Source organism: Lynx canadensis, chromosome B3, assembly GCF_007474595.2.
Source record: "Lynx canadensis isolate LIC74 chromosome B3, mLynCan4.pri.v2, whole genome shotgun sequence".
Classification (NCBI taxonomy): Eukaryota; Metazoa; Chordata; class Mammalia; order Carnivora; family Felidae; genus Lynx; species Lynx canadensis.
Genome location: NC_044308.2, coordinates 82,188,146 through 82,212,638, shown reverse-complemented (window position 1 = coordinate 82,212,638; position 24,493 = coordinate 82,188,146). Strand labels below are relative to the sequence as shown.

At 36.3% G+C, this 24,493-nt stretch overlaps 1 protein-coding gene across 3 annotated transcripts in view; it reads right to left on the bottom strand.

The window, feature by feature from the left end:
* The window catches only part of AKAP6 (A-kinase anchoring protein 6), a 481,187-nt gene that overhangs the window by 79,660 nt on the left and 377,034 nt on the right, over window positions 1-24,493 (bottom strand). For all 3 annotated transcript variants that reach the window (XM_030318904.1, XM_030318903.1, XM_030318906.1), the window contains exons 10-11: window positions 14,470-14,616; window positions 11,161-11,385 (exon numbers count right to left, since the gene is read on the bottom strand). In XM_030318904.1, coding sequence (XP_030174764.1) covers window positions 11,161-11,385; window positions 14,470-14,616 — 372 coding nt within the window. The remainder of the gene's footprint in view (window positions 1-11,160; window positions 11,386-14,469; window positions 14,617-24,493) is intronic.

Here is a 24,493-nt window from a genome sequence, read left to right as displayed (position 1 = left end):
TCTCTTAAATCCAGCCTCCTATCTTCCACTATAATTGTACTAGTTCAAGTCCCCAGAACGTATCACCTAAGTTACAGCATAGTTACCTTCTAATGGGGCTTTCTCTCTGAACACTGATGGACACACAACTCTGCAAGACCACTCTGCTGCTCTGGGACACTGAAGATGCCCCTGATGAATGAGAAAAGTATTGACTCCTTAGCTTGCTTTAAACTTCACCTGATATTAGTTATATAGGTACCCCATGTTTCAGTATCAATGGACAATTGGCTAGCCCTTGTATATGGTCTACATTTTCTCATTCTTGAATTTTCATAAAACTCAAGGGAATCCACATTTTCCATTTCCTTTTTGTCAGGGCCTGAAATATTTGTAGAGGAGGCCACTTACAGATTCTCTCAGAGGACCTACCTTAACACTCAGTCCTGGCAAACAAAACTCTCTCCTTAAGCACAAAGAGACATAGAAAAATCAACACATAGATTAATAGACATTATAGTTAAAAGGAGGGCCCAGTTTGAGCACTCAAAGCAACAGACTAATAAACTCCTTTTGAAATAGAATTAGTACAAGAAAAAAGAAAACCTTAGAAAATTTTAATCTATTTCAAAAATATACACAAATATATTGCATCCATGGCACTGAAGTAGGCACTTCTGCAAATGAAACAAATCAAGAACAGGAAAGATTGTACAAAGATGAAAAGAACTTTTGTTGAATTAAAAATTGCAGTGAAAAACTACAAAATTAGGTACTGCAAAAACAGAAAACCTTGAGAATTTCACCAAAAGTCCCTGTATTAAAAAGTAGAAATAAAAATAGGTTTCTTTAAGTGAAGGAAAGATCTGGGGGACTCAATATACACAGAATGGGACCTCTAGAAAGAGGGAACTAAACTAAACATATGGAGAACTTGTGATAATCAAATGGTAGGCAAAATTCTCTGATGTAAAGCAAAATTTCAGTTGTCAAAAATCAATTAAGACTCACCAGGTTCCCAGCAAAAGAAATACAAAGGGACCAACACCCAGCCATAGATAAGTGAAAAACAAGGTTACTATGGAGCAACAAAAATCAGCCTTCTTCTTTATGACTGTAAATGCCAAAAGAATCATTAGCAGTTTTGATGGTCAAAGGTTATATTCTCCATGACAAAATTTTACAGTTGGCCAAGCTATTGTTTATTTGTGAGGTCAAGTAAAATGTATTTTCTGACTCACAAGGTTTGGAGCATATACTAAGAATGCACTTTTCCTATAAAAATTATTAGAAGATAATCTAATAGTACTAAGAATAACTTTTTTTAAATGGAAAACCGTGGTATTAAAAAAAACTGATGTTGAGCAACGAAATGAGTATTACAAAGAATTAATTCTGAATCATGTTTCATATTCTTATAAAATATAATGCAAACATAAAAAAATTATTGCAAGTATGAGAATGTCATTGTGTTAGTAAAATAATAATATTAGGTAATAACTGCATCCAAGATGATACCAACAAAAATGGAGAAATAGGGTAGAGGATGCAGAAAAGTCAATTTATCATTTTAAAAGTGGCATCAATAAAAGGTAGATTCATTCTTGTTCTTGGATATAAGGGATATCTTTTTTAAAAAATTCCAATTCACTAGGATAAAAATGAAGAAAACAACATGCCTTACAGCAAAATATTTAGACAAGACCACTGTGTAAGCTTCATGCATTGCTAACACTTAGCCCAGGGCCTGCCACATGGTAGGTGTCCAAGAAATATTTATTGGATGAATAAATGAAGGAACATGATGAGTTAAAAGATCAGCAATCTTAATCAAGAAACTAAATGTGGGCTGCCTGGGTGGCTCAATCAGTTGAGCTTCTGACTCTTGATTTTGGCTCAGGTCATGATCCCAAGGTTGTGGGATCAAGCCCCATGTCGGGCTCTACACTGAGCATGGAGTCTGCTTAAAAATCTCTCTCTCTCTCTTTTTTTTCCTTTGCCCCTTCCCTGCTCAAACATGTGCCCTCTCTCTCTCTCAAATTAAAAAAAGAACTATATGTGAAAGGGCTTACTTTTTTATTAAAAGATAGAGACTTTCAGATTTGATTAGAATGCAATTTATTTAAAAAATTCACCTAAAACAACATGCTAAAAATTTGATAACCAAATGGCAGGCAAAGATATATGAAGACTTTAGACGTATTGTGAAGGACTTCAAGGCACCTAATAGATGAGAAAGGAGTAAGGCAATGCCTCTGATTGTAGGGTCTCTACAATTGTAGGGTTAGTTCTGTTACATTCAAATCCCGCATCTCTTCAACCTGGTCATTAATTTTAACCAAGAGTGTTCTGTATTCTGTTTCTCACAGACCTGTACATTTGCTTGCCATCACTGTACCAGCCATTTCTATAATTCTTTGCACTTTTAAATCAACCGAGTCCTGATGATGTATAAAACAAAAACATATATATTCATGCTACCTGTGCCACCTTTCTGATTGAAATTTATAACTAGGAAAACCTTTTCTTTCCCATTTTAGACCCGCATGTCTATTCAAATTATAAAGATATTATAATGTTAGAAAGGAAATGGATAGGGGCGCCTGGGTGGCGCAGTCGGTTAAGCGTCCGACTTCAGCCAGGTCACGATCTCGCGGTCCGTGAGTTTGAGCCCCGCGTCAGGCTCTGGGCTGATGGCTCAGAGCCTGGAGCCTGTTTCTGATTCTGTGTCTCCCTCTCTCTCTGCCCCTCCCCCGTTCATGCTCTGTCTCTCTCTGTCCCAAAAATAAATAAAAAACGTTGAAAAAAAAAAAAAAAGAAAGGAAATGGATATAAAGACAAAGTTGGCTACTGTGGTGCCAAAGGCAACAAACTTTGGTTCAAAAGATGCCCTTGTCCTTCTGAAGCATCATTCTCAATGAAGTAAACATGACTTCTGGAATACAGAATTGTCTGTATACCAGAAGTTTTATGCCAAATGGAAAGTGTTGTTTAGAGGAATTAAATGACATCTATAATTGAATAGATTCATCCAAGGAAAAAGATGGCTACGACACAGTCACAGAATGCTAGAGGTGAGGGGAAGCCTTTCAAACAAAAAGCCTAAATTTACAAATAAATAATATCAGGCAAAAAGAAATTATTTACTGAGATCACACAGCTGGAAATCCTAGGTCATAATGTTGCCAACAAACATGACCTAGTAAGGGTACTCTATAACTACCATTAATTGGTAAACTGTAAAAGAATGATGTGGTACTAAAGTTACAGAAGAGGATTCACAACTCAATATTAACACTAAAAAAATAAATTTTGTTTATCTCCTTAAGTGGAGTTCTAATTGTGTGTGTAGAGCAGTAAACCAGGAGAAATATGATGAAGATATAAAAAGAGTGTTTACAAAAGAAGGTCAGGGATACAGAAAATGGGGAAGAAAAGGGACTCTAAGCAGCTGTTTTGCCATCTTGCTCAAAAGCCGAAAAGTAGCCTGATGTGGAGATCCACCTTTGATAATCTGGGATCTGGTCTATTGCATCCCAAAAGAGCTGTCCTTTTCCCAAGTGAGAGGGGAAACTGGGAAGGTGTACTGATTGCCTCCTTTTTTGCTAGGCTTTAGAGGAAAACAATCCTCTTGTGGTTTTACCTAGATGATTATAGGTCAATGACTAAACAATAAGATAGATAATTCACTTCCTATTGAGCATACAACTTACCTCAAGTAACTGCAACCCCATGGACTTTTCTTTATGTTTACTACTTATCTATTTACTTTGCTGTATTAACAATAAATATTTTTTTAAAAAGACCAGTTTATGCTATAGTAATTATAATGCTAATATATATTGAGTTCTTACTATGCAGGCTCTAGTTGCAAGCAACTTTCATATATAGTATCTTATAACCACTCTATGAGCTAAGTGCTATTACTATCCCTATTTGTAAGATGAGAAACCTAAGGGGCTTTAAGATCAGGGATTAGAAATAGTTAGAGTCGGGGCGCCTGGGTGGCGCAGTCGGTTAAGCGTCCGACTTCAGCCAGGTCACGATCTCGCGGTCCATGAGTTCGAGCCCCGCGTCAGGCTCTGGGCTGATGGCTCAGAGCCTGGAGCCTGTTTCCGATTCTGTGTCTCCCTCTCTCTCTGCCCCTCCCCCGTTCATGCTCTGTCTCTCTCTGTCCCAAAAATAAATAAACGTTGAAAAAAAAAAAAAAAAAAGAAATAGAGTCATGATAAACCCAAGCATCTTGAACTCACCTGTGTAAGCTTCTTCTCTAATGTGGAACAGATTCACTGCTCCCATCCTACACTTAGATAAGTGGAGAGCATGGAGACAAGTTTACAGTTCTGTTCCCCATTTTCTACCCAAATTGAGTGTGTTAACAATAAAAATAACATTGAAATAATGTTAAGAAATCAATTAAGACTTAAGAATATAAACATTAATCACAGTGGTTTCAGAGCCTAAATGTATTTCTGTCTGATTTTCTAAGCAGCAATAAAGTAAAGATGGGTGAGATCTCCCTCTCATCTTCCTAGATTAGCATTGCAGCCTTTAATTTCCATGAATCTGGTTTACCTGATAGCAATAATACGAATGACACCTTTGAAATAAGTACACGGCTATATCTTTGTATCCTCAACTCATTCCCCTTCATGGGAATCAGTCAGTATCTCCTTCTAGTGAAAGGTGTGCTCAGAAAGAATTAGGTCTTTGTTGTTTCTTTCTTTTTTTCTTTCTTTTCTTTTCTTCTTCTTTTTTTTTTTTTCACTTTAGAAGGCTGCACTAAGACTGCCAATAAAAATTTCCTGTGGATCTTCCCACCAAACCCAAATGGTAGTGTGTATAACATTTATTTAAATCTCTCTTTGAATTCAAACCTTAACCCAGCCAAATTTTTTAAAAGACAGTTCTGGATTGTATCTAGTTACTTAAAATTACTTCCAAAGTGTTAGATGATGGATTTCTTATATGTGGTGGGACAAAATATCTGATAAAAGCTGAATTCAGTATTTTCTTTTGATGAACCTAACATGGTTAATATAATAGCTTTTTAAAAAATTGTATCTAAGACATATAGAAAAGATTAAATCCTGTCTGATGTCTGTTGATTTTGAAAGCATTTGCATGCTTTTGTCACAGCCAGATTGAATCACTGTAATTCTTTGCAGCTTTGCCAACAACATCATTACAAAGTTTGTAATGGCTCCAGGACACAGCAGCAGGGATGATCCTGAACCTGTAGGAACCATGGCTTCCTTTCACATATTACAAAACTTCCAAAATATTTTCTTCTGTCTTTCAACCTAGTCTTAAAAATGTGGGTTTGGGGGGACACAACCAGTGTGATTATTTATGCTGCCATTGAGATTGGTTACAGTGGACATGGGAAATTCCCTCTAAATGTCTTGGCCAGATTGGTCCAATTTTTACTTCTGGAAATTACAGTGAGATTTGAGAAAATGTTTCTTAAAGCATGAGAACTGTGTTTAGCTCTTTTATTTATCTCTCTCTTTTTTTAAGTACATTAGTGATATCTCTTTTCGGAGTAATTACTTAGTAATGCTGCACATTTAATAGTTAATGTGAAATCCTTTTAAAGACTGTACCCTGAAAATTTTAATTTCTAAGATTTCAAACATTGATTTGCTGATTCCTTCAGCTGGCTGTCAAGTATTCAGACATGGGGTGAGAGCAGGCTACCAGTTGATGTGTGTTTTGTAGATCTTTGACCTAGGGACTATTGAGTTTACAAAGTAGTGGCAGATTCTGGAATAAACTTACTAGGTCTGACTATTGGCTCTAACACTTACTACCTGAATGACCTTAAGTAAATTACCTCAATTTTCCCTGCCTTGGCTTTCTCATCTATAAATACAGAATAAAAAACTACCTGCCTCAGGATGGTGATAAGGATTAAATAGGCAAATGCAGGTAAGACATTTCGAAACTGTGACTTACATCCTATGAGCAGGTGATAAGTACCAGTTGTCATCGTGTCATTGCTAAAATTATTAAAGAACATTTTGTCTCCTTCTACTGCAATTCCCACATGGCCTCCTTTCCTCAAAGGAGATGCAGATGGTACCATTGCCATGCTTGTGATAATTTTTGTAATCTAGAGCACGGTCAGGAAACTAAGGCCTGATGGCCAAACCTGACCCAATGTCCACTTTTGTAAATAGTTTTGTAACTCAGTTCTATTGAACACACTATACTAATTCATTTACATATTATTGGTGGCTGCTTTTACACTACAGCAGCAGAGTTGAGTAACTGTGACAGAGATTATATTATCTGGCCTTTGGGGAAAATGTTTGCCAACCCTTGATTTAGAGTAAAACAAGGTTTCAATGTTCATTTTGAAGGATCAGTGAGTGACAGGGAGATTACTGGAATTTGAACCCAAAGACCATGGCTGTTGCTCTGTCTCTGCTCCTTGTTGCTATGTGGATTCAAACAAGTCATGTTGACTTTCCACATCTCAAGTTCTTCATTCATAAAAATAAATAAAAACATCCTTAAGGAAGTGACCACAATTTTCAACTTACATAATTAGTAATTAGTCTAAGGTTTAAGTATAATAGCTTGCATAAAAGTGCTTGGTCAAACTTAAATTGCTAAGCAAATTTGGGCCATTAATCATTGCCAAGCTTACCAAATCTATTCCACTCATTCATTCACCTTCTTGATGACAGAGCCTCTTGGCAACTCTAAACTTGTCCTTCCCAGGCTGATTCTGGGCCCAGTCCAGTGCTGCAGCCTCCTCTGGCTGGTAATGAATAATTTCTCCCCAATTTGAGTCTTTAGAATAATGAATTTAGTTATGGAATACAATAAACATATGATTAGGTAATTATTTTCTCTTTGAAGGGCCATCATTAAAAAGTAGTGCTTTCCAGCCAATGGCATTAAAACTGCATGCAAACAGCTCTAAGGGGCCCTTCGCCAGCTGACCTCATGAAATCTCTGACGTGCCTTCCACATTTTATTGTAATGGTGTGTTCACTCCTTGACAATTTTGCATTTCTGTCCCAAGGGTCTCAGGTTCACATCTTCATGTATCTCCCCATACTGGGCTTTGACTCTTTCTTTCTTAGGTAGAATTTCACCTTGTGTCTAATCCCACATTTATCACACTTACTGCCTTAAAGAAAAAGAATACATTCCACAATTGCTTTTTCCCTTTTTCTGAAAACTTAAGATCCTGATCCTTTCTCTCATCCCAGACCAAACTCAAAGAAGGAAACAGTTCTGTCTACAAAGGGACAGGTTTTCCTTTTCATATGCAGCACCCTCCTACCCGTTCTCCTGGGTAGTGCACTGTGGCTTATCTATCATTACTCTGGGTGTCATATAAAGGAATTTGTTCCATTAAAAGCCTGAGATTATAGAGAATGGAGAATCATAAAGCTAAATCCTGTGGATAAATCCTGTCTTCCATGTGACCAATGACAGCAGTAGACATTTGGGAACCCACAAGAAGAGGCAAATTGTGGCAAAGAGTTCCACACGTAAAGATTCTTTAATAACTCCTATCTGAGAAATTTTATCACGTAAAAAAGCAGAGGGTATCTGTTCTTTGGATTTGTGGTAAGTAAAAAGTTTTTATTCTGCATATGCTTATTATCAATTATGATTTTGACAGGTTATAAACATTATGTTACATTATTATTATATTACAAACATTTGGTTTGATTCTTCCAATGAACGTGATAATATACAGAACACTTGATTAATCATACACTAAGCACTAAAGAGTAAACAGCTCAGAAATATTTAAAATTCTGGCTAGGAAAGACATTTATTCCAACAGACAGGCATAAAGCTTTCTTAAAAAACAAAAAAGAAGTGCCATCATGCTAGATCCACTTAGCTCATCTGATCAAATTCCTCAAGGTCAAAACTTTAGAAGGGACTCAAGTTTCAGGTTATAGAGAATTATCAAGACTCCATAATCTCAAAAATTTTGAAAGTTTCAATTTAAAAAGTGACACATGACAAAAATAAAGGTCTACACTGATATAGTATAGAACTGTAAAATAAAAACACAAATACTTTCACCTCCCAAGATCTTCAATAGCCAAAACTATTTGCTATCCTGGCCCAGTTGCTGAAGATTGTGACTGATAAACCAACCGCAAAGCAATAGTGACATTTAGTTCTGTTCTGTTCTTCTCTCTGAGTCATCCAGCATTGAAGGGAATTCAGTAAATATCAATAAATATCAATTTTGCATAGTAGTTCAGAGAATAGACTTTAGAGTCAGACAGCCCTAGATTTAAACCTAATTCTAGGGGTGTCTGGGTGGCTCAGCTGGTTAAGCATCTGACTCTTGGTTTCTGCTCAGGTCATGATCTCATGGTTCCTGAGTTTAATTAAGCCCCACGTAGGACTCGATGCTGATAGTGCAGAGCTTGCTTGGGATTCTCTCCTTTTCCCCCTCTTTCTGCCCCTCCCCTGCTTGCTCTCTCTCTCTCTTAAAATAAATAAAAAAACTTAAAATTTGTTTAGAAAACAAAAGAAAAAAAACCCCTAATTCCACCACTCATTCTGGCCTTAGACATACAAAACTTAACCTTCAACTGGCCATTTCCATACCTGCAAAATCAAGATGCTATACCAACTTCACAGGCTGCTATTAGCATTAAATTAGATACAGGTATATATTCACAATAGAATATCATACAAATATCAAAATAAATGAATTATAGCCATACTCAATGACATGAATGAATCCTGTCATTACAATATTAAATGAAAAAAGAAGTCCTAAAAGATAATACACAGCATGATTACCTTTTAATAAAGTTAAAAACAAATAAAATAAAAAAAATATTCTTTCCTATCAAAGGAAAGCAAGGGCACAAAGAATATGGGGTTCATGATTATCTAAGGTGAGGAGGGCAGGGGATGGAATAGGGCTAGAAAATCAGATCGAGAGATGAACATTATCATCAAAGTCTTACCTTTTGTGGGAGGGGCAGGGTAGAAAAATGTCTATACCGACTTTAAAACCAGCTAAATATGTAAGAATGGGGTACAAAAGCAATTAGTTTGATGACCAGCGACACTGAAAATATAAAAATGCCCTAAGAAAAAACAATCTTTGAGGAAAACAAATAAAACAGCAAAGAGCATATGATAGTCTCTGGCACTTTTGAAATAAAAATCCTAGGATTATTTTCAGGCACTAAAATGCACATGGTAAATAGTGATTCAGATGTAGTGAATATTTCCCTAGTGGCTACAAAGTATTAGCAAATGACTAGGACACCTAGGAATTATCTACTGATCTGGAAGTCTAGAGATTTTTCTCTCTCACTGTTTCTCCTTTGTTTCTTAAACTCTCTTAAATTTGTTACTAGGATAGCTGAAAATCATGACACTATACAAAGCTAAAGCATAAAGCTAATGTCTTTTGGAAGCGTCAGCAAAATGAATGCAGAACAGCTCACTCTTACATTTATAATAATAACAAACATGGGAGGGGGAGTTGTTTATAAATATCTATAAGATATGGTGTAGGTATATAAATAATTGTAATAACAAACTTCCTGTTTTTATTTCCAATTATTGTATAACATTTTTGGGTTTATAATATTAAGAGATTTCTGGCCTTTAAATGTACCATTACACAAAAAGCAGAAGTAATAATTTATACATATAAACTCATAACTGTGTGAGATAAATACTATCAGCATCCCATATTTTAGATGAAGAAATTGAGGCACCAAGGGATAACATAAGGAACATGACCAAGGTCACACAGCTGGCTGGGGTCATTAACTGGTTCATTAATGCTGTGACATAGACACTGTGGAGAAAAAATATATTTCACAACATCCAGCCTACTAATGACCAGGATGCTTGATAAGGTGCATGCTATGTTCAAGTAACACAGGGAAATACCAGAAGGCTCCATCTCCCTGCGATGGGGGTTAGGGCAAGACAAGTAGAGATGAAATAACAAATCTTCTGGACATTAGAGTTTAGAGAGTAAAACCTATTTGCCTTGGAAAGAGGCTTTCATTTCATTTCCAGTTTGGTCTTGTCAGTTCAGCGGCAGAAGAGAAGGTTTTCAACCAAAGCAATTTGTAGGTGTGTAATGCAGACAGTTTATTGGGAAGTATTGTGGCCTTACCTTTGACAGCTCCTCCTCTAAGGCTATGCAAGTAAGCAACATGAGCCTGCTTATGTGGCAGACGGAAAGGGAGCCATCATGTGACTCAATTCTATGATAGACAGTTGGAAGATTGCAGGGCTGCAAGGGGATGGCAGTGGGGGGAGGGGCTGGGAGTGAATAAAACCTGGTCCTGGAAAGCATCGAAAAGGGACAATTCCTTGGTCCTAAGAAGTTCTCTCCTTCTTGGTTTTCTCCTTTCTCCTCTTTGAGACTATTTATGCCAGAAGGTTTCTTGGCACCAAGTTCATATCCTGTAACCCCAGAGCCTCAGACTGATAACAGCCAGAGCCTAAATAATCACTGCACTTACAGGAAGATTCAAAGGGAATAGACTAGCATAGGCAATACAAGAAAATATTTGAATTTTAAACTGCTTTTGAATAGATGGTGCATAAACCATGGACACAAATGAGGTACATGCTTTTTCGTGGACGTCCAGTGAACACACACATAGCTGTGTTGCTAAGGTTGGCATTTTTCTATGGGGGAATATGCTTGTAATGTAGGAACCTCTTACTTTATTTCTTCCCTCCATAAATAATTGATACTCTCACATGTAAAAATTATGTTTCTTTTTGTTAGCATTAATGGTATTCAATTAAATCATGTGCTTTTATCATATCACTTCATGGAAGTATTTTTAGCCACATTATTTATGGAACATTTAGGTCTGCCTTTCAAAGTCCTGAGGAATCTTTAGTGTTTGCTGGTCTGCTTTTAATTTATCAAAGCCCTCCCTCCACAGGCACTGCACAAAACACACAAGCAGCAGAGACTCCCCCCCCCATACAATGTGTATTTGATATGCTTAATGTTCATCTTTATACACACACAGACGTTGGCGTACAAGAAACGTGGAGGGTGTCTATAAATTCAAGGAAACATTTGAGTGCACAGTGATACATAGATACATGGGTATAATACTTTATGTACTTGATAAATATTTCATCCCTCCCATAAAGAAAGCTTTTTATCAACTTGGATTGTTTTTTTATTACCTTAAAGTATTGCAGTTGTTTCTCAGCATTCATTGTTCCTTCCTTTTCTTGTCTCAGACAGGAATTGAAGATGAAAAGCTCTGTATCTCTTAGCCACCCTTTCAGTTCTTTGATCCTGACCTCCAGCTGCCTTACCAGGCTTCCGCTTTCGGGAGAGAGCAGGTCACGTGGACCAGACCCACTGTGCCCTGCCATTGTGTCCTGGATCTTCTGTCCTAGGGTTTTCTAAGGCATCGGATTAAAAACAAAAACAAAAACAAAAACAAAAACACACCAACAACAACAACAAAAAAAACAAAAACATAGATTAGCTCAGGTACCAAAAACATATCACAGTTTGGCTGGTAACAAGAGCCACCTGGAAGGTGTCTGGCTGCACCTGCTACTTCACAACTGACATTCAGTTCAGATTAGCTCATTGTTCCATTTAGGATTTTCGAATTCTTGAGCCATGTGTGTTGTTCTGACCACCACCAGAGGCTTAAGAAGACCTCATTCACTTATAATTTCCTTTAACAGGAAGGAAAAGTTCACCATGGACACTGATGAAAATTCATTTGAATTCTCATGATGGGAGTTTACAGTAAACTAGTGTCTGCATAACATTTTCAGGAGATAGAAGTCTGAGTTTAATCAATATACTAAAGAGGCCAGGAGTAGATTATGCATGGAGAATTAAATTCCTTTTGTTTTGTTTTGTTTTGTTTTGTTTTGTTTTGTTTCATAAAGTATAATTCCCCAAACCATATATGACTGAGGGCTGTTGAGAAGGGGTAGCCTCCTCGGTGCTGTTGGCACATTTTACCTGACTTGGAAATTGTTCAACCCCACACTTAACCACTTTGCATTTCTGGTTGCTAGATTTTCTTATATATGTGTCAAAATAAGCCCCAATCCACTATGCTAGAAGCCTTCTTAGATTAACCACTATGGCATGAATGTGCAGTTGGGAGGGTTTTTTTTTTTTTTTTTTTTTTTTTTTAATGGAAAACACTCCGGAGAATCAGTAGGAGTTAATCTATAATGATGAATTAAACCTACAAAAATAAGCTTAAAACACAAATAAAATTAAGTCAACAAACATTCATTTGCTGTGTGGTGTTCTGTAAATAGTATCTTTAGGAGATCATAACAGAAAAATAGCCTTTCTTGGCAACACCCTTGTATTTTCATGGTGCAAATATTGATAATTTGAAGACCCTCAGTGGAATCCAGATTTAGCTATTGTTTTTATGCTGTAACAAAAGTAGCAGCAGGAGGTGAAATCAATGCCCTTGGAGGGTAGGGTCACAAAAAAGAATTTATTGCCACTTTTTTGTTCTGGAACAGTTTGCAATCATAAATTCTTCATAAACAGAATACTTCAGAGAATGGTCCGTCTTCATAAATATACGACAGAGGACATCAATTTCATTTAATTCACAATTTGTGTCAGCACAGCAGATGCCAATGCCTGCCTTGATAGGGTTGTTTAATATGCAATTGAGACAGAGTAATATGCAGCACAGGGGACAAAATTTCACAGATTAAACTGTACGCACCACTGACATTTCATTCTAATGTATTTCCATTCCACACTGTTCACCTTAGATGAAAGTAATATTAAAAACCATATCCCTCTATTTTACTATTGTTAGAAGTTAAAATCCTTGTCTTTAAATTTTTTTCATGCCAATTAAAATGTAATCATGCCAATTAAAGCGGTATGCCTGGTGGTGTTACTGCAGCACAGGTTTTGTTAAAAATCTTCCCCCCGCCCTTCTCTCCCCCTAAATCATGACAAAACTCTGCATATTGTATTCAAATGGTATTTTTGTCAAAATGGCAACCGTTTTTCGGGTATCTGACTCATGAAGGATAGCTAAATATTCTGTTTCTTTAATATTACGTTGACTTAAAATTTTTGTTGAGGAAGCAATATACGTGCCATCAAACAATTTTCAAAAAAGATTGTGTTTAGTTATTTATCAAATTAGAAACAGATATATTAAACTACAGCTCTTTCTATCAAACACATAAAGTTGCTGTTCTCATCTCTTTAGTAAAACAACCCTTTAAAAATGTCGTACGCTAACCACATTTCTCCTGCAGGAGATCAATGAATTCTGTACAAGTTAGCAGGTTCCAACTTAAATCACCATATTATAAGGTGGAAGCCATTAATTACTATTAAAAAGTAATGTAACAGTAGGTCAGAGTAAAAACTTTCCATGTTTTAAGTTACTTTGCACAAGTGTAGAGCCTAGTGAATTTAGATGAGAAAGCAAGGATTTAAACTTGCAGTTTTTTTAATCACCTAGATTAAGTATGGCATAAACTGAACACTGGCAATCCTCCAAGTCATCAAGGTACACGGAGAGCTTTTTATTCAAAATATTTTTGGAGTATTATTTCTTTAAAATTAAAAAAAAAGAGGCAGGAAATGGAAGGCATGCAAAATTATGCTCCATAACTGACACCACCCATACTTTGCTGTTATAATTAATCATTTAAGTAATTGACAAATTTAGCTTACCCTTGATTTGAAGTGAAGGCAATTTAGGAGAGAAGTTGATGAAAAAATACAGTCTAACCTCTCTCTCTCTCAGCTGTCTTCCAACAAAAGGACAGTACTGTCTCGTGCACAGTGCCATCCAGGTCTCTGGGTAACAGAATCTCTATATTGCCTTTTTGCCAGATTCTTGCATCTCAGGCTTTGGCTGAGACCCAGCCCATCATTGCGTGAAATGAATTACATGAAACTTTTTTTTTTTGGCTTTTGTTAAAAGTGAGCTGGAAATTGAGGCACAAAACAGAGGCCGATTTCATTCTGCAATTCAGATTTGGGTCAGATTTGCATCTTTGTTTTGGTGGCTTTAGTGTCACTTGAAAGCTGTAGTGACAACTCCCCTTTTCATCTGAAGGGTACAGTAAATAGTTACACAGTGGATGTCTCTAACATGTACCTTCAGAGTAAATTCTATTAACATTCATTCAAGCATGACAGTCAGTGTATATCAGATATACTGTATTATAGTTCACTTGGTGCATACCCATAATACATGGCATATTTTACTTACTTTTGTATGTATTAAAGAACCAAAATTATTAAAATCTGAGAGGAGACAAGCTCAGTGTAAAAAAAAATCCCACAGAAAAGGAAAAGCAGTGTTTTTTCCTCATAATAGCATAAATAGCTTGTTTGAAATGTAGGTAGTGAATTGAAAGAGAGAGATATTTGTGCTTCAAATTAGAAATCAGACAGATAGAGTACTTCACTACACAAAAAATGTACACATAACCTACAAACAGTAATAAAAATGCAAATACCCCAAGCAGTTCCCATTTTTCATTAATTGAATCCACTTTTTCAAGGAGATCATTTGGTAGTAAAACGCCACCTTTCTTCAAAGCTTCAACCTTACTAAGCAGCTCCGTCTTTTTCAGGTCCCTGATGGACATTTCCACACTGTATCTCTAAAACGAGAAGAGAGAAGGAAAGCTATCATTAGGGAGACAGGTGTTCTCTGCAAATCTTTGAGCACAGAGTTAGTGACGCTCATGAGGGTTAAAAGTTTTTGTTTCCAATAAAATTTATGGGAAGGCTAAACCTAAGTACCTTGAGTCGTTGAGCAATATTGCTGAAAACAGTTAAAGTATATATTACTCACACATACATAGACATCCAAGGTATTCCATTTAGTTGACTAAAATTTATGTCACATTAAAGTAAAGTTTACACACACATTGGGTCTTTAATTTAGAATATTCCAAGTAGGAAAATACCTGGTCTAGGAAAATTTACTGTTACAGTTAATTTGGGTCAACATTTGGCTCCAGAGCGCTGCCCATCTCTCATGTCTGCCCCACAAAGGACTCATGGTACAGGGTGGTACAAATAAAATGTTCCCTAAAGATTGTGTAAACTTCCTCCTTATTCTGTAAGTCTCCAGAGTTCTCAGTTAACCCTTTTTTCCCCATTTTCTTTTACTTAAAAATTGCATGGGCTTGAAGAAGAGGTACTTATATAGAGAAAAAAGCAAACCAGAGCTTTGAAATGGTTACAAATCTATGTTTCTTTATTGATTATTGTAAAATGTCCCCAAACATCACAATTGATTACAGTCCCCTCTCCCCCAATATACATTGTATTGTAACAAACTGCCAAGTGAGTCTCTGCTAAAAGATGTTTTGCTAGAGATAATGTAAGTGCCATTTAATATGGCAGTTACTATAGTGACTCTCTTCAAATAACTCTATTTGGATAACTTCATAGTTAGAAAGTCTTGTATTATGAATAGCTATAAATGACTGTGGCTATATTTTTAAAAGGTACTACACACAAAAAACACCTGTGAGTTGAAAACTAGATTCTAGTTAAAATACTACACATATTTTACAACTTCAGCACATTGTCAAAGTATAATGGCAATCCCCATTTTTTTTTCTTTGAGCCATAAAAGTTGGGGCACTAAGGTTCTTGGTAGTACTGCTCCATTGCTCTAACTAAGCTAAGAGGAGCACCTTAACAGATCTAATAAGAAAAGCTTTTGTCTGGGCAAATCAGCAAATCAGCAAGTACAAAACCTGCCCAAGCATGTTATTCACCTTTAAACCATGATATTGTATATGATCCCAAACTAAAATACGATTGGAAGCAGCTTAAAGGAAAAGAAGGTGTGAAATCCTTGTTTTGGGTAATAGATCCTCAGCATTTACGTGCATATGTTTGCATACTTTTAGTTTCTTATTTTAATCTTTCATTTACGCTAAGCATGCACATCATTTGTATTATGTAAACTTCTCCAAATGTTAGTCATTTGTGGATCACAGAACAAAATGTTTTAAATGAGGTGATTTAAAGCATTTCATAGTATTAATGAATGTTGATCAGGGTGTCAAAGTATCCAAAATTACATGAATATGCATAACGAAAAAAATCAAGGGTTGTTTGAGAACTCTTCCAGAATTTGACCTGTGATAGGTGGGAGATTCTGATTGCATTTTCTAATGGCAGGCAATTACCAGGATCATGTTACTCCAATACTTAAAAAACACACTGGCCACTCGAGTTTTCTGGACCAAACACTCAACAAGTATTCCAGAAACCCAGATAGTGTTTTATTTATCAGAGTGATGATTGAGGAGAGGGCAATCTGCTTTATGTAATCAGATTCCCATCTAAAGATGATGCTGCCGACAAAGATTTACATAATTAATTTGGTAAGACTTCTTTGACATAATATTGGGGAAACCAGCATTTCGGGCAGGCAGACGAGTCCTATTCAAATCTTTTGCTTTTGCCACGTGCCCTGACAGAGGGAGTCCTCCGGCTGTGCCACCTGGGAGCAGCCTCAACCAGTTATCACTGTCACTTGTGACAATCTCATCCCCTCTCTTTATCCCAACATTTAATGGCTCCCACATAGCAGATCAGTCAAGAAAGAGAACAGTTTAGATTTGGCCCATAAAAATAATAGTCTTATAATAATAAAAATATAAAAAGCAATTAATTTAATTTTAGACATAATAAAATAATTTTCTCTATGAAATGTGGTACAAGTAGTCACAGCAACCTCTAATAAACGGTTATTACATTAAAAAAACTTGTCTTTATGTACTCTCCCTGGTCTTGTCCCCACGTAACCTACTGTATAAAGAGCTTGATTAAAGATGTGATTGATGGACAATGCCTTCAAACTATAAAAGCTAAGATAATCCAGCCAATTATTAGGTGTGTTGGTATGTACCTGAAAGATACTAGAATGTCATGTAATTTAAGGCAAAAATATTTGTTCTCATTTTTGAGGCACTCTGAAGGTTGAATCTGATATGATTTCAGACCTCAAGCAGTATACGTATATAATAATGCAAACGTTGTTTTTGTTGATGCTCAGGACATTTTGCTCTTCTCTCTCCAACATCTTTTCAGAAGCATCAGATGGGGAGAATCAACGGCCTTCTCTATCAGTCATCCTATCGAGTAGGGCTACTTTATCCTGTGGTGAGAAGATAATTTAATCTTCATATTCATTTCACCCACAGCAGTAAGTGAGCAGAGGCTGCCCCGTTGTGTCCTATAGCCTGGGATATTATGATAGAGACTACTCTTCAATAGCCAAAAATGAGATTAACGAAGTTAAAGTCAGATGGCTTTTCTTGAGTGCTAAGGTAAATAAGCATCCAGTATTTAATTTCCCCACAGCACCTGCTGTGGGCCTCTCTGTCTAGTCAAAAATAAAATATACTCTATTGAAAGGGCATATTTACATTATTAAGTGTATTTGCTTGGCCAATTCAATTTTGACTAATGAAGCCTCCTAATAGATACGTGAATGATCTAAATTAAAAACGCAGGCCACTTCTATCCTAAATGCCACTCCTAGGTGTACAGAAGGTATACGAAGAAAACTTTAAAAACGGAGTTAAAAATAACCACCAATGTTAGCTTGCTGTTGTCACTAAAAATTAAGGAAGTTTTCAGAAATTCTCACTCAGTCCTTTCTTTTTAAAAGTACAAACGCTAAAATTGAATTATAAAACAAAGCCAGTAAAATAGGGATTTCTGAAGTAAATATAATTAGAAATGCATAAAGACTTGATTGAGATAACTTTTTTGACAGTTATGCTAAAGGCTCTTTTCCCTCCTAAAATCTTTTTTTTTTTTTTTTGTTAAAAATCACACCAAAAATTCTGCCTAAATGGAGACTGGAACAATGCCTTGAAACAGTGTTAATTGTCACCATGGAAACCAGAAGAATAAGCCATTTTGAAACTGGTATAGAAGGCACACATTGAGAAACTCCAGCATTTTTCTGCCTCCCTCAATGTTAAAGAACAAGATGCCTTGTCACGGTGAGGTCACAGAAAGAAAGCATCATGAAAGGGTTGTAGATACTCACTGTCTAGTAAATAAAAAAATAGAAAATAAACTACATACAGCTAATGCTATAAGATTCTACCCAGTGAATCTTTTTGAAATAGAAAGATCATCAAAAGATGGCCAGGATTGGGGGATGGATTCCACATAAGCAAAACTTCAGGGCTATATTATGTGAACCTTGCCCCCAAAGCTCCCTGGGAATTCTGCTGTTGTAATAAAACTTCAGAAGAGGAAAGAAAAAAGGCAGCATGATGGAATTCAAAATAATGCTCTAAAAGCACACAGAGAGATTAAGACATCCATTGTAAGACTTTTGTATGGTGCTTCTGTTGGTTATGCTGAAAAGAGACCAGACATTGCTGAGCAGAGAGTGAAGTTTTGGCTACGAGAAGCACAAGAATTAAACCAAAGAATTTTCTTGATTATTAGAACAGGGCTGTCTGATTCTGTGTCTTCGGGGTTTAAGTATTTACATCCTATACCATATTTTAACTGGGCTTGATGTGACTTTATATTAGGAAGAGTTAAACTTTAAGCAAGGAAAATGATCTAGTCATTAGAATAACAAATTTGAATATCTTTCCAAGTGCCAAGTAATACCACAAACACCTGTATATCCAGCATAATCTCCTTTCCTGTAAACACACAACAGAGAGAGAAAATACAGTGGAGGGGGGGGAATGTATTTTAGTCTTTTAACAAGAAAGCCTATGGTAGGAACACACCAAAACACCAAACTACCAGCAAAACTATATGTGGAAAATAGGCATTTTTGCACAAAAATGCAGAGATGTGTCTGTCTATGACTCCCGCATTGTGTTTTCTGGCTAGTGTTTGCCCTCCTCATGCGAGACTTCATGGTGGCCCCTCAGCAAGTCCATGCCTAATGCCATTCAGTGGTGAACAAAGAGTCTTTTTATATGAAAGTCCAGGGTCCACAGCTCAGCTGTACATGCCCCCACATGCTGGAATCTGCTAGAGGCCAGTGTCGTCTCTGCAGCACCTCTGGTGTTGCCCCCTTTTCCAGAACACCAGTGTCCAGCATCTCATGACGCATGTGATGTTTCACATTGAGCCAATTTCACCAACACTTTGGGAAGATGTTTGAGAATGAAGAAGGCGGCTCGAGCCCACGACAAATAAGAGTCGTTATTTCTTACAAACTCTTTGTATTTTACCATTAGCAATTTATGGCGAATAATTGCACAGAGAAATTATAAAGACTCCTACAATTGTCCTTGTAAATTAATAATAGGCTTTCTTGATTGGGATAAATTTGCTGCTGAGCCTTTGGAAAAATTAAAAAGTGCAATGTCATTTAAAATTGCCAGAACTCGCACAGCAAATTACATCTGAGGTTAAGAATTGAGTTTTACCCCCTCTTCTAGCTTATTCCATTTGCATGATCTGGAAATCACATTACATTGGCCATGTATTGTTAATTGGACATAGATTGCATTATCTTTAATATAAATCAAACTACAAATATTAAAATGAATTGCAAATTCCCTAATAGAAGATCATAAAACAATCTTTTTTAAAGTATCTCCCATTAATAATTTAATTCCAATTATATCACTCAGAAAACTTAAGTAGGAAACCTGGCAACTTATTTCTCCAATCATTTCTTTTACATAACAAATACCTAAGCCTTTGAAAATAAATACCCAGAACGGTATTCATTGTTATAGAACAAAACTAAAAACACCAAGAACTGAAAACTTTTCATTCTGATTTCCTGTAAAATACTGCCTAAGAACACCAAGCCTGCCTGTCTTCTCCCTTCCCTGCCCATGTCAAGGGTGAGAAAAAAGTCTCCATTGAAAAGATTTACTAAGTTTAAGAACTATTGTAATCTTACTCTCTAAAATTATAAAATTGATTCTCCTTCTATTTATCTTTTAAAGGTTCTCTAGTCCCTTACATTTCTCTATAAATCTGATATCTTTCTGAAGCCTTTGCATGGCCTTTAATGAGTTTATATTAAATATTTAATACTGTTTAGGGCATATCTACTACTACCAAAAACAGTTATATTCCCAGCAGTCCCACTGTTTCAGGCAGAGGACTTGATTGATCCTCCTAGCCTGAATTGAGTAGAATGAAAAGAAGCAGTTGGAAAATAGCTGCAATCATTTAATGCAGATGACCTCTGACAGCCTCGCAGCTCTTCTATCTGAACAGAAATTTGCATGGGGTCTCTGTGCAGAGGAACAATGTAACCTAAATGGTAGACAATCTTTATTCTAATGAAGTGGGTGTCAAGGTCAATGTAAAACTGCAATGATAAATGGTGCACCACTAGGCAAGAGAAGTTGCATAGGCATTGTAGTGCTTTCACATTAATTGAAGACTGAAATGCGCTGCGTGAAAAGCACAAGCCTCTCTTTTCACCATAATGTGTTAATGCGCCAACGCCGAAATGATTTCTTCAAGATGTTTGCCTGTTGACACGTATCTTATTGCAAAAATAACGCAAATATGGAATTAGGGCAAAAATGGGCATTTTTAGAATTTAGCTTTTTCCTGTAATAGAATTACAAAATTCTAAATAAATCTCCCCAAACAGCGTCCTGACACCTAATGTAATTCCTTTGATCCCTTTTTCTTTTCTTTTTCTATTTAGACCTGTCTTTAATTAGTTTCAACCAAGCAACCTTTATAGACCCCTTTGCTGGGTACTTTTATACTGAGCTAACTGTAAAAGAGGACCGAGGAGAGGAGAATCATTCAGATATTATTTTTTCTTCGCACTTCTAAGTTTTCTGCTTAGTCTGCAGTTAAGATCTTCAGGTATTGTTTGTCCTGAATGAAAATGTAATGAAAAGCCTATGGTTTGTAAAAGAAAATAACTATTTTCTAGTGTGAGAACTAGAAAACTATAATCTGGCCGTTTGACATTGCCAAAGTGACTACACAACAATAATTACACCATTTCTTCAGTTGATCTAGCAATTCTGTGGCAGCCAACTTTTTTCATTATATAAAAATAAGGACTGTAAGCTGCTTTAAAAAAAAAATCCTGATCTACTTAAGCCTGTAGAGGGGACATTGTTTGCTAATACACTCATTAGCAACCAAGCATTTTAACTTCATCAATTAAACAGGAAATGGAGTTGCACCATTAGTTTTACAGTTTGCTAAAATACTGATAAGGGCATATTACTAACCATTTGAGAAACATTTCCAGGCTCAACCCATAATATGTCATAAACTTGATGCATTTTTATGGTTGACTTTTTTTTTTTTCCTGATTCGGGTAGATGTAGCCACCGATCTAAAACTAAGCTTCCTGCTACAAATAGATTTTAATAGTGGAATTACACTTATACTAGTCAGAAACGGTCTACACGTCTTTCAGTCTGTAGTCTTGGTGACTAGGAGGCTATTAGTATGATTTACTAGAAAATAAATGATATTGCCAGTTTGTAATTCCGATGGAAAACAAACTGTTCCACATAGAATTTAAGATTCCTTAAATGGTAATTCAGAGGGAAAAAAAAATCTCAATATGAAGGAGGATAGTGAAAAAGATAAAGAAAAGTTACTGATGAAACTGTTTAAAAAACTGTACAGCTTCATCTGTGTGTGATTTGTCAGGTCTGAAGCTTTGACGTGCCCAAGGGGCAGACCCCAGCGGGGAGTAGGCTGCCGAGCTAAATAGCTGTGAAAGAAGTCTTAATGTAGGATGGAATTCAAACTAACCTTGACATGACCTCAGGAAAAATATGCAAAAAGTAAAATGAATGCACTCTGCAAGATACATCCTAATTTTGTGGTGGAGCTGGTTAGTTTTACAAACATAACTGAGACCTTAAAAGAAAAATAGAAAGCTAGTAAAAGGGGCAAACTTTGGAATTCAGGCAAAAAACGTAAGCAAGCATGATGTGTTACTGTGAAGGCATGTGAACCATTTGGAAAGAATCCAAATAAAAACCCACACCGAACAATATTGTTGTCAGCCTGTCTATTCAAGAAAATTGTTTTTTTTAGGTTGAATATAAATGACACAAAGCCAAGATTACATCACTGCATTACAAAGTCTGTTGTGGTTTTTAGCTGAACAAGCCCCATGGATCTATTGGTTTAGGACAGTAATTCAGTAAGGAGGTTTTAATGTGTTATTTTTCCTCCAGTGACAATAAAAAATAGAGGAATTTAAGGAAGAAATATCGTGGGTGCTCTCTAGTCTATCTCTTGCTTTTGATCTGTATTTGATAAGCCAAACTCACATTTTAGTTGAGGCATTGAGTCTCGATTTGACTGTATTATAAAATTTTGCCTGTTTTGAAGTGATCGGCTTAGGAGGAAGGCATTTGTTCTAGCTCCCCGGCCAAGAACTGGCTAACTCATTGGATATATGGAAATTTTAATTGACTGTCAACTTGTGTAGAAATTCAATCCTATTACCTTCTCAATGCAATTTTGTAGCAATACCAGTTATTTACTACACTACTAACCAGATTTTAAACATAATTAGATTGCTAAGAACATACACCCAAAATCTAATGACTTAAATCCCTACAGCAAGGATGTGAATTCCTGTATCAGGTGTATGTGCTTCTATTAGATTTTCATAAGCATAAAGGGAGCAGAAGGATGCAATCATTTAGAAGCACAGAAGTACAAGGAGTTTTCCTGAGAACCTGTTGAACAACCATATGCAATGATCACTGTTTAATGGATAGGTTACACCACAGGTTGTTTTTTGGTCATCTTATTCAATATTTTTTTATTAATGACACATATGAGTAAAATACGTATATGGCATGTTGATTTGATTGGCTGATTACACTAATCTCAGTGACCAATAAATAATAATAAATATCTTATGTCAGAGATCAGAAATTCAAATACCTACAGGTGGTGGTATACTAGTAACCCAGCTCTCTGGGGGTGTGGGGGAAGCCCTGATTTATGGTGCTTGCTGATTTCCCTGGTGTATATACTCCCACCATGGCAGATTTCAAACTACCAAAAGTTGCTACTGCTAGCAAAACTCCTGAATATTTAACAATCAGCTCTCTTGAGCCAGTACTGGCCAGCTCCAATAGCCTACTAACTGGCAACTAACTAAAGTAGTTGAGCTGAGCTAAGTCATTTTCTTTCATATTCTAACTATTGCCAGTGTCTTGGAAAAAGAGAAGTGTTTTCTCTACTAAAGGAAAAACAATGTAAAAATGTGATGTTACTAACATTTGATCCCAGTGAAGGGGCAATAGGAAGAAGTAGTGTGGATTGTGGAGGATAGGAGAATACAAGTTTCTTCTAAAAGGGGTAGCCGCTAGTCAGCTTTGCCAACTGTTCACATGTGAGAATATGGCTTCAATATGGCTTCTATATGGACAGGTATATGTATTTAAGAGCAGATAGAAATATATATTTTTATGTGAAATCTCCTAACTTTTATATGTTGAATTAAAAGTTTTTAACACCTACAGGCCAAACTATATCTTTGAGTTGGATCTGAATGCATAGGCAACTGCTTCACAGTGTCTATTTATGACGATACTATACTCTAAAGGGAACACAATATGCTGGCATAGTAGATTAAATCTAAGTAGGAGATAAGATCAATGTCAAGTCTGAGTTCATAATCTCTCCCTGATTAAAAAAAAAATACAAAAACTGTACACACAATAGAAGTTAATAGGCTTCATTGTCATTAGGTTCAATGAGTCAACGGATAGTGGAAGGTAAATATAAAAAAGGAAACATGATTTGGAGCTGGACTGAAACAATCACAGGGTTATAAATAAGAAAAGTAACAAATCAGCTCGACTATGATTTACTAAGCCCAAACCTGCAGTCCTGGTTCTGGTTGGGTTCCATTTTCCAAGGGAGACTTAGACAATGTATAAAATGTCCAAAGGAGAACATTCAAGGAAGGCAGAATATTCAACACTTCTCCAAGGAGCAGGCTGTTGAAGGAGCTGAAGATATTCAGCCAAGGAGTAAGGAAGAATTGAAGATGACAGAAGAGCGGGAAGGACATGTTAGCAGACTTGGAAAATTTAGAGGGCTTTCAATAGAAAATATTCATTTCTTTCATCTGATCTCAGAGATCAGGAATGGGCTCAGAGGCTAAAGAGTAAGTAGAAATGAAGCCTGGGCAACAGTGAGTTTCCACTTACCACAGGTATTAAAACAGAGACCAGAAGTCTATCTGGTTGGGAAATTTTATGAGACAATAGGGCATTAAATGAGGATTGGCCTAGAAAATAAAATTGAAAGTTCTCTACTTTAAAAAGTTGAGTTTCTTTGGGCTCACATCTGCCAAATAAGCTGTAACAATCATATTATTATGTATAGAAAGAATGCCAAGATCAAAACACACCAAGTTAAGAAGAAGCCATCATTTACTGAACAAGACTCACATAGAAGATTCTCATGTAGAGAAACCCAGGAGAACAATAAGGGAGCAAAGCTACAACCACATAAAACATAAGCCATACAATCCAAGCTCAAGAT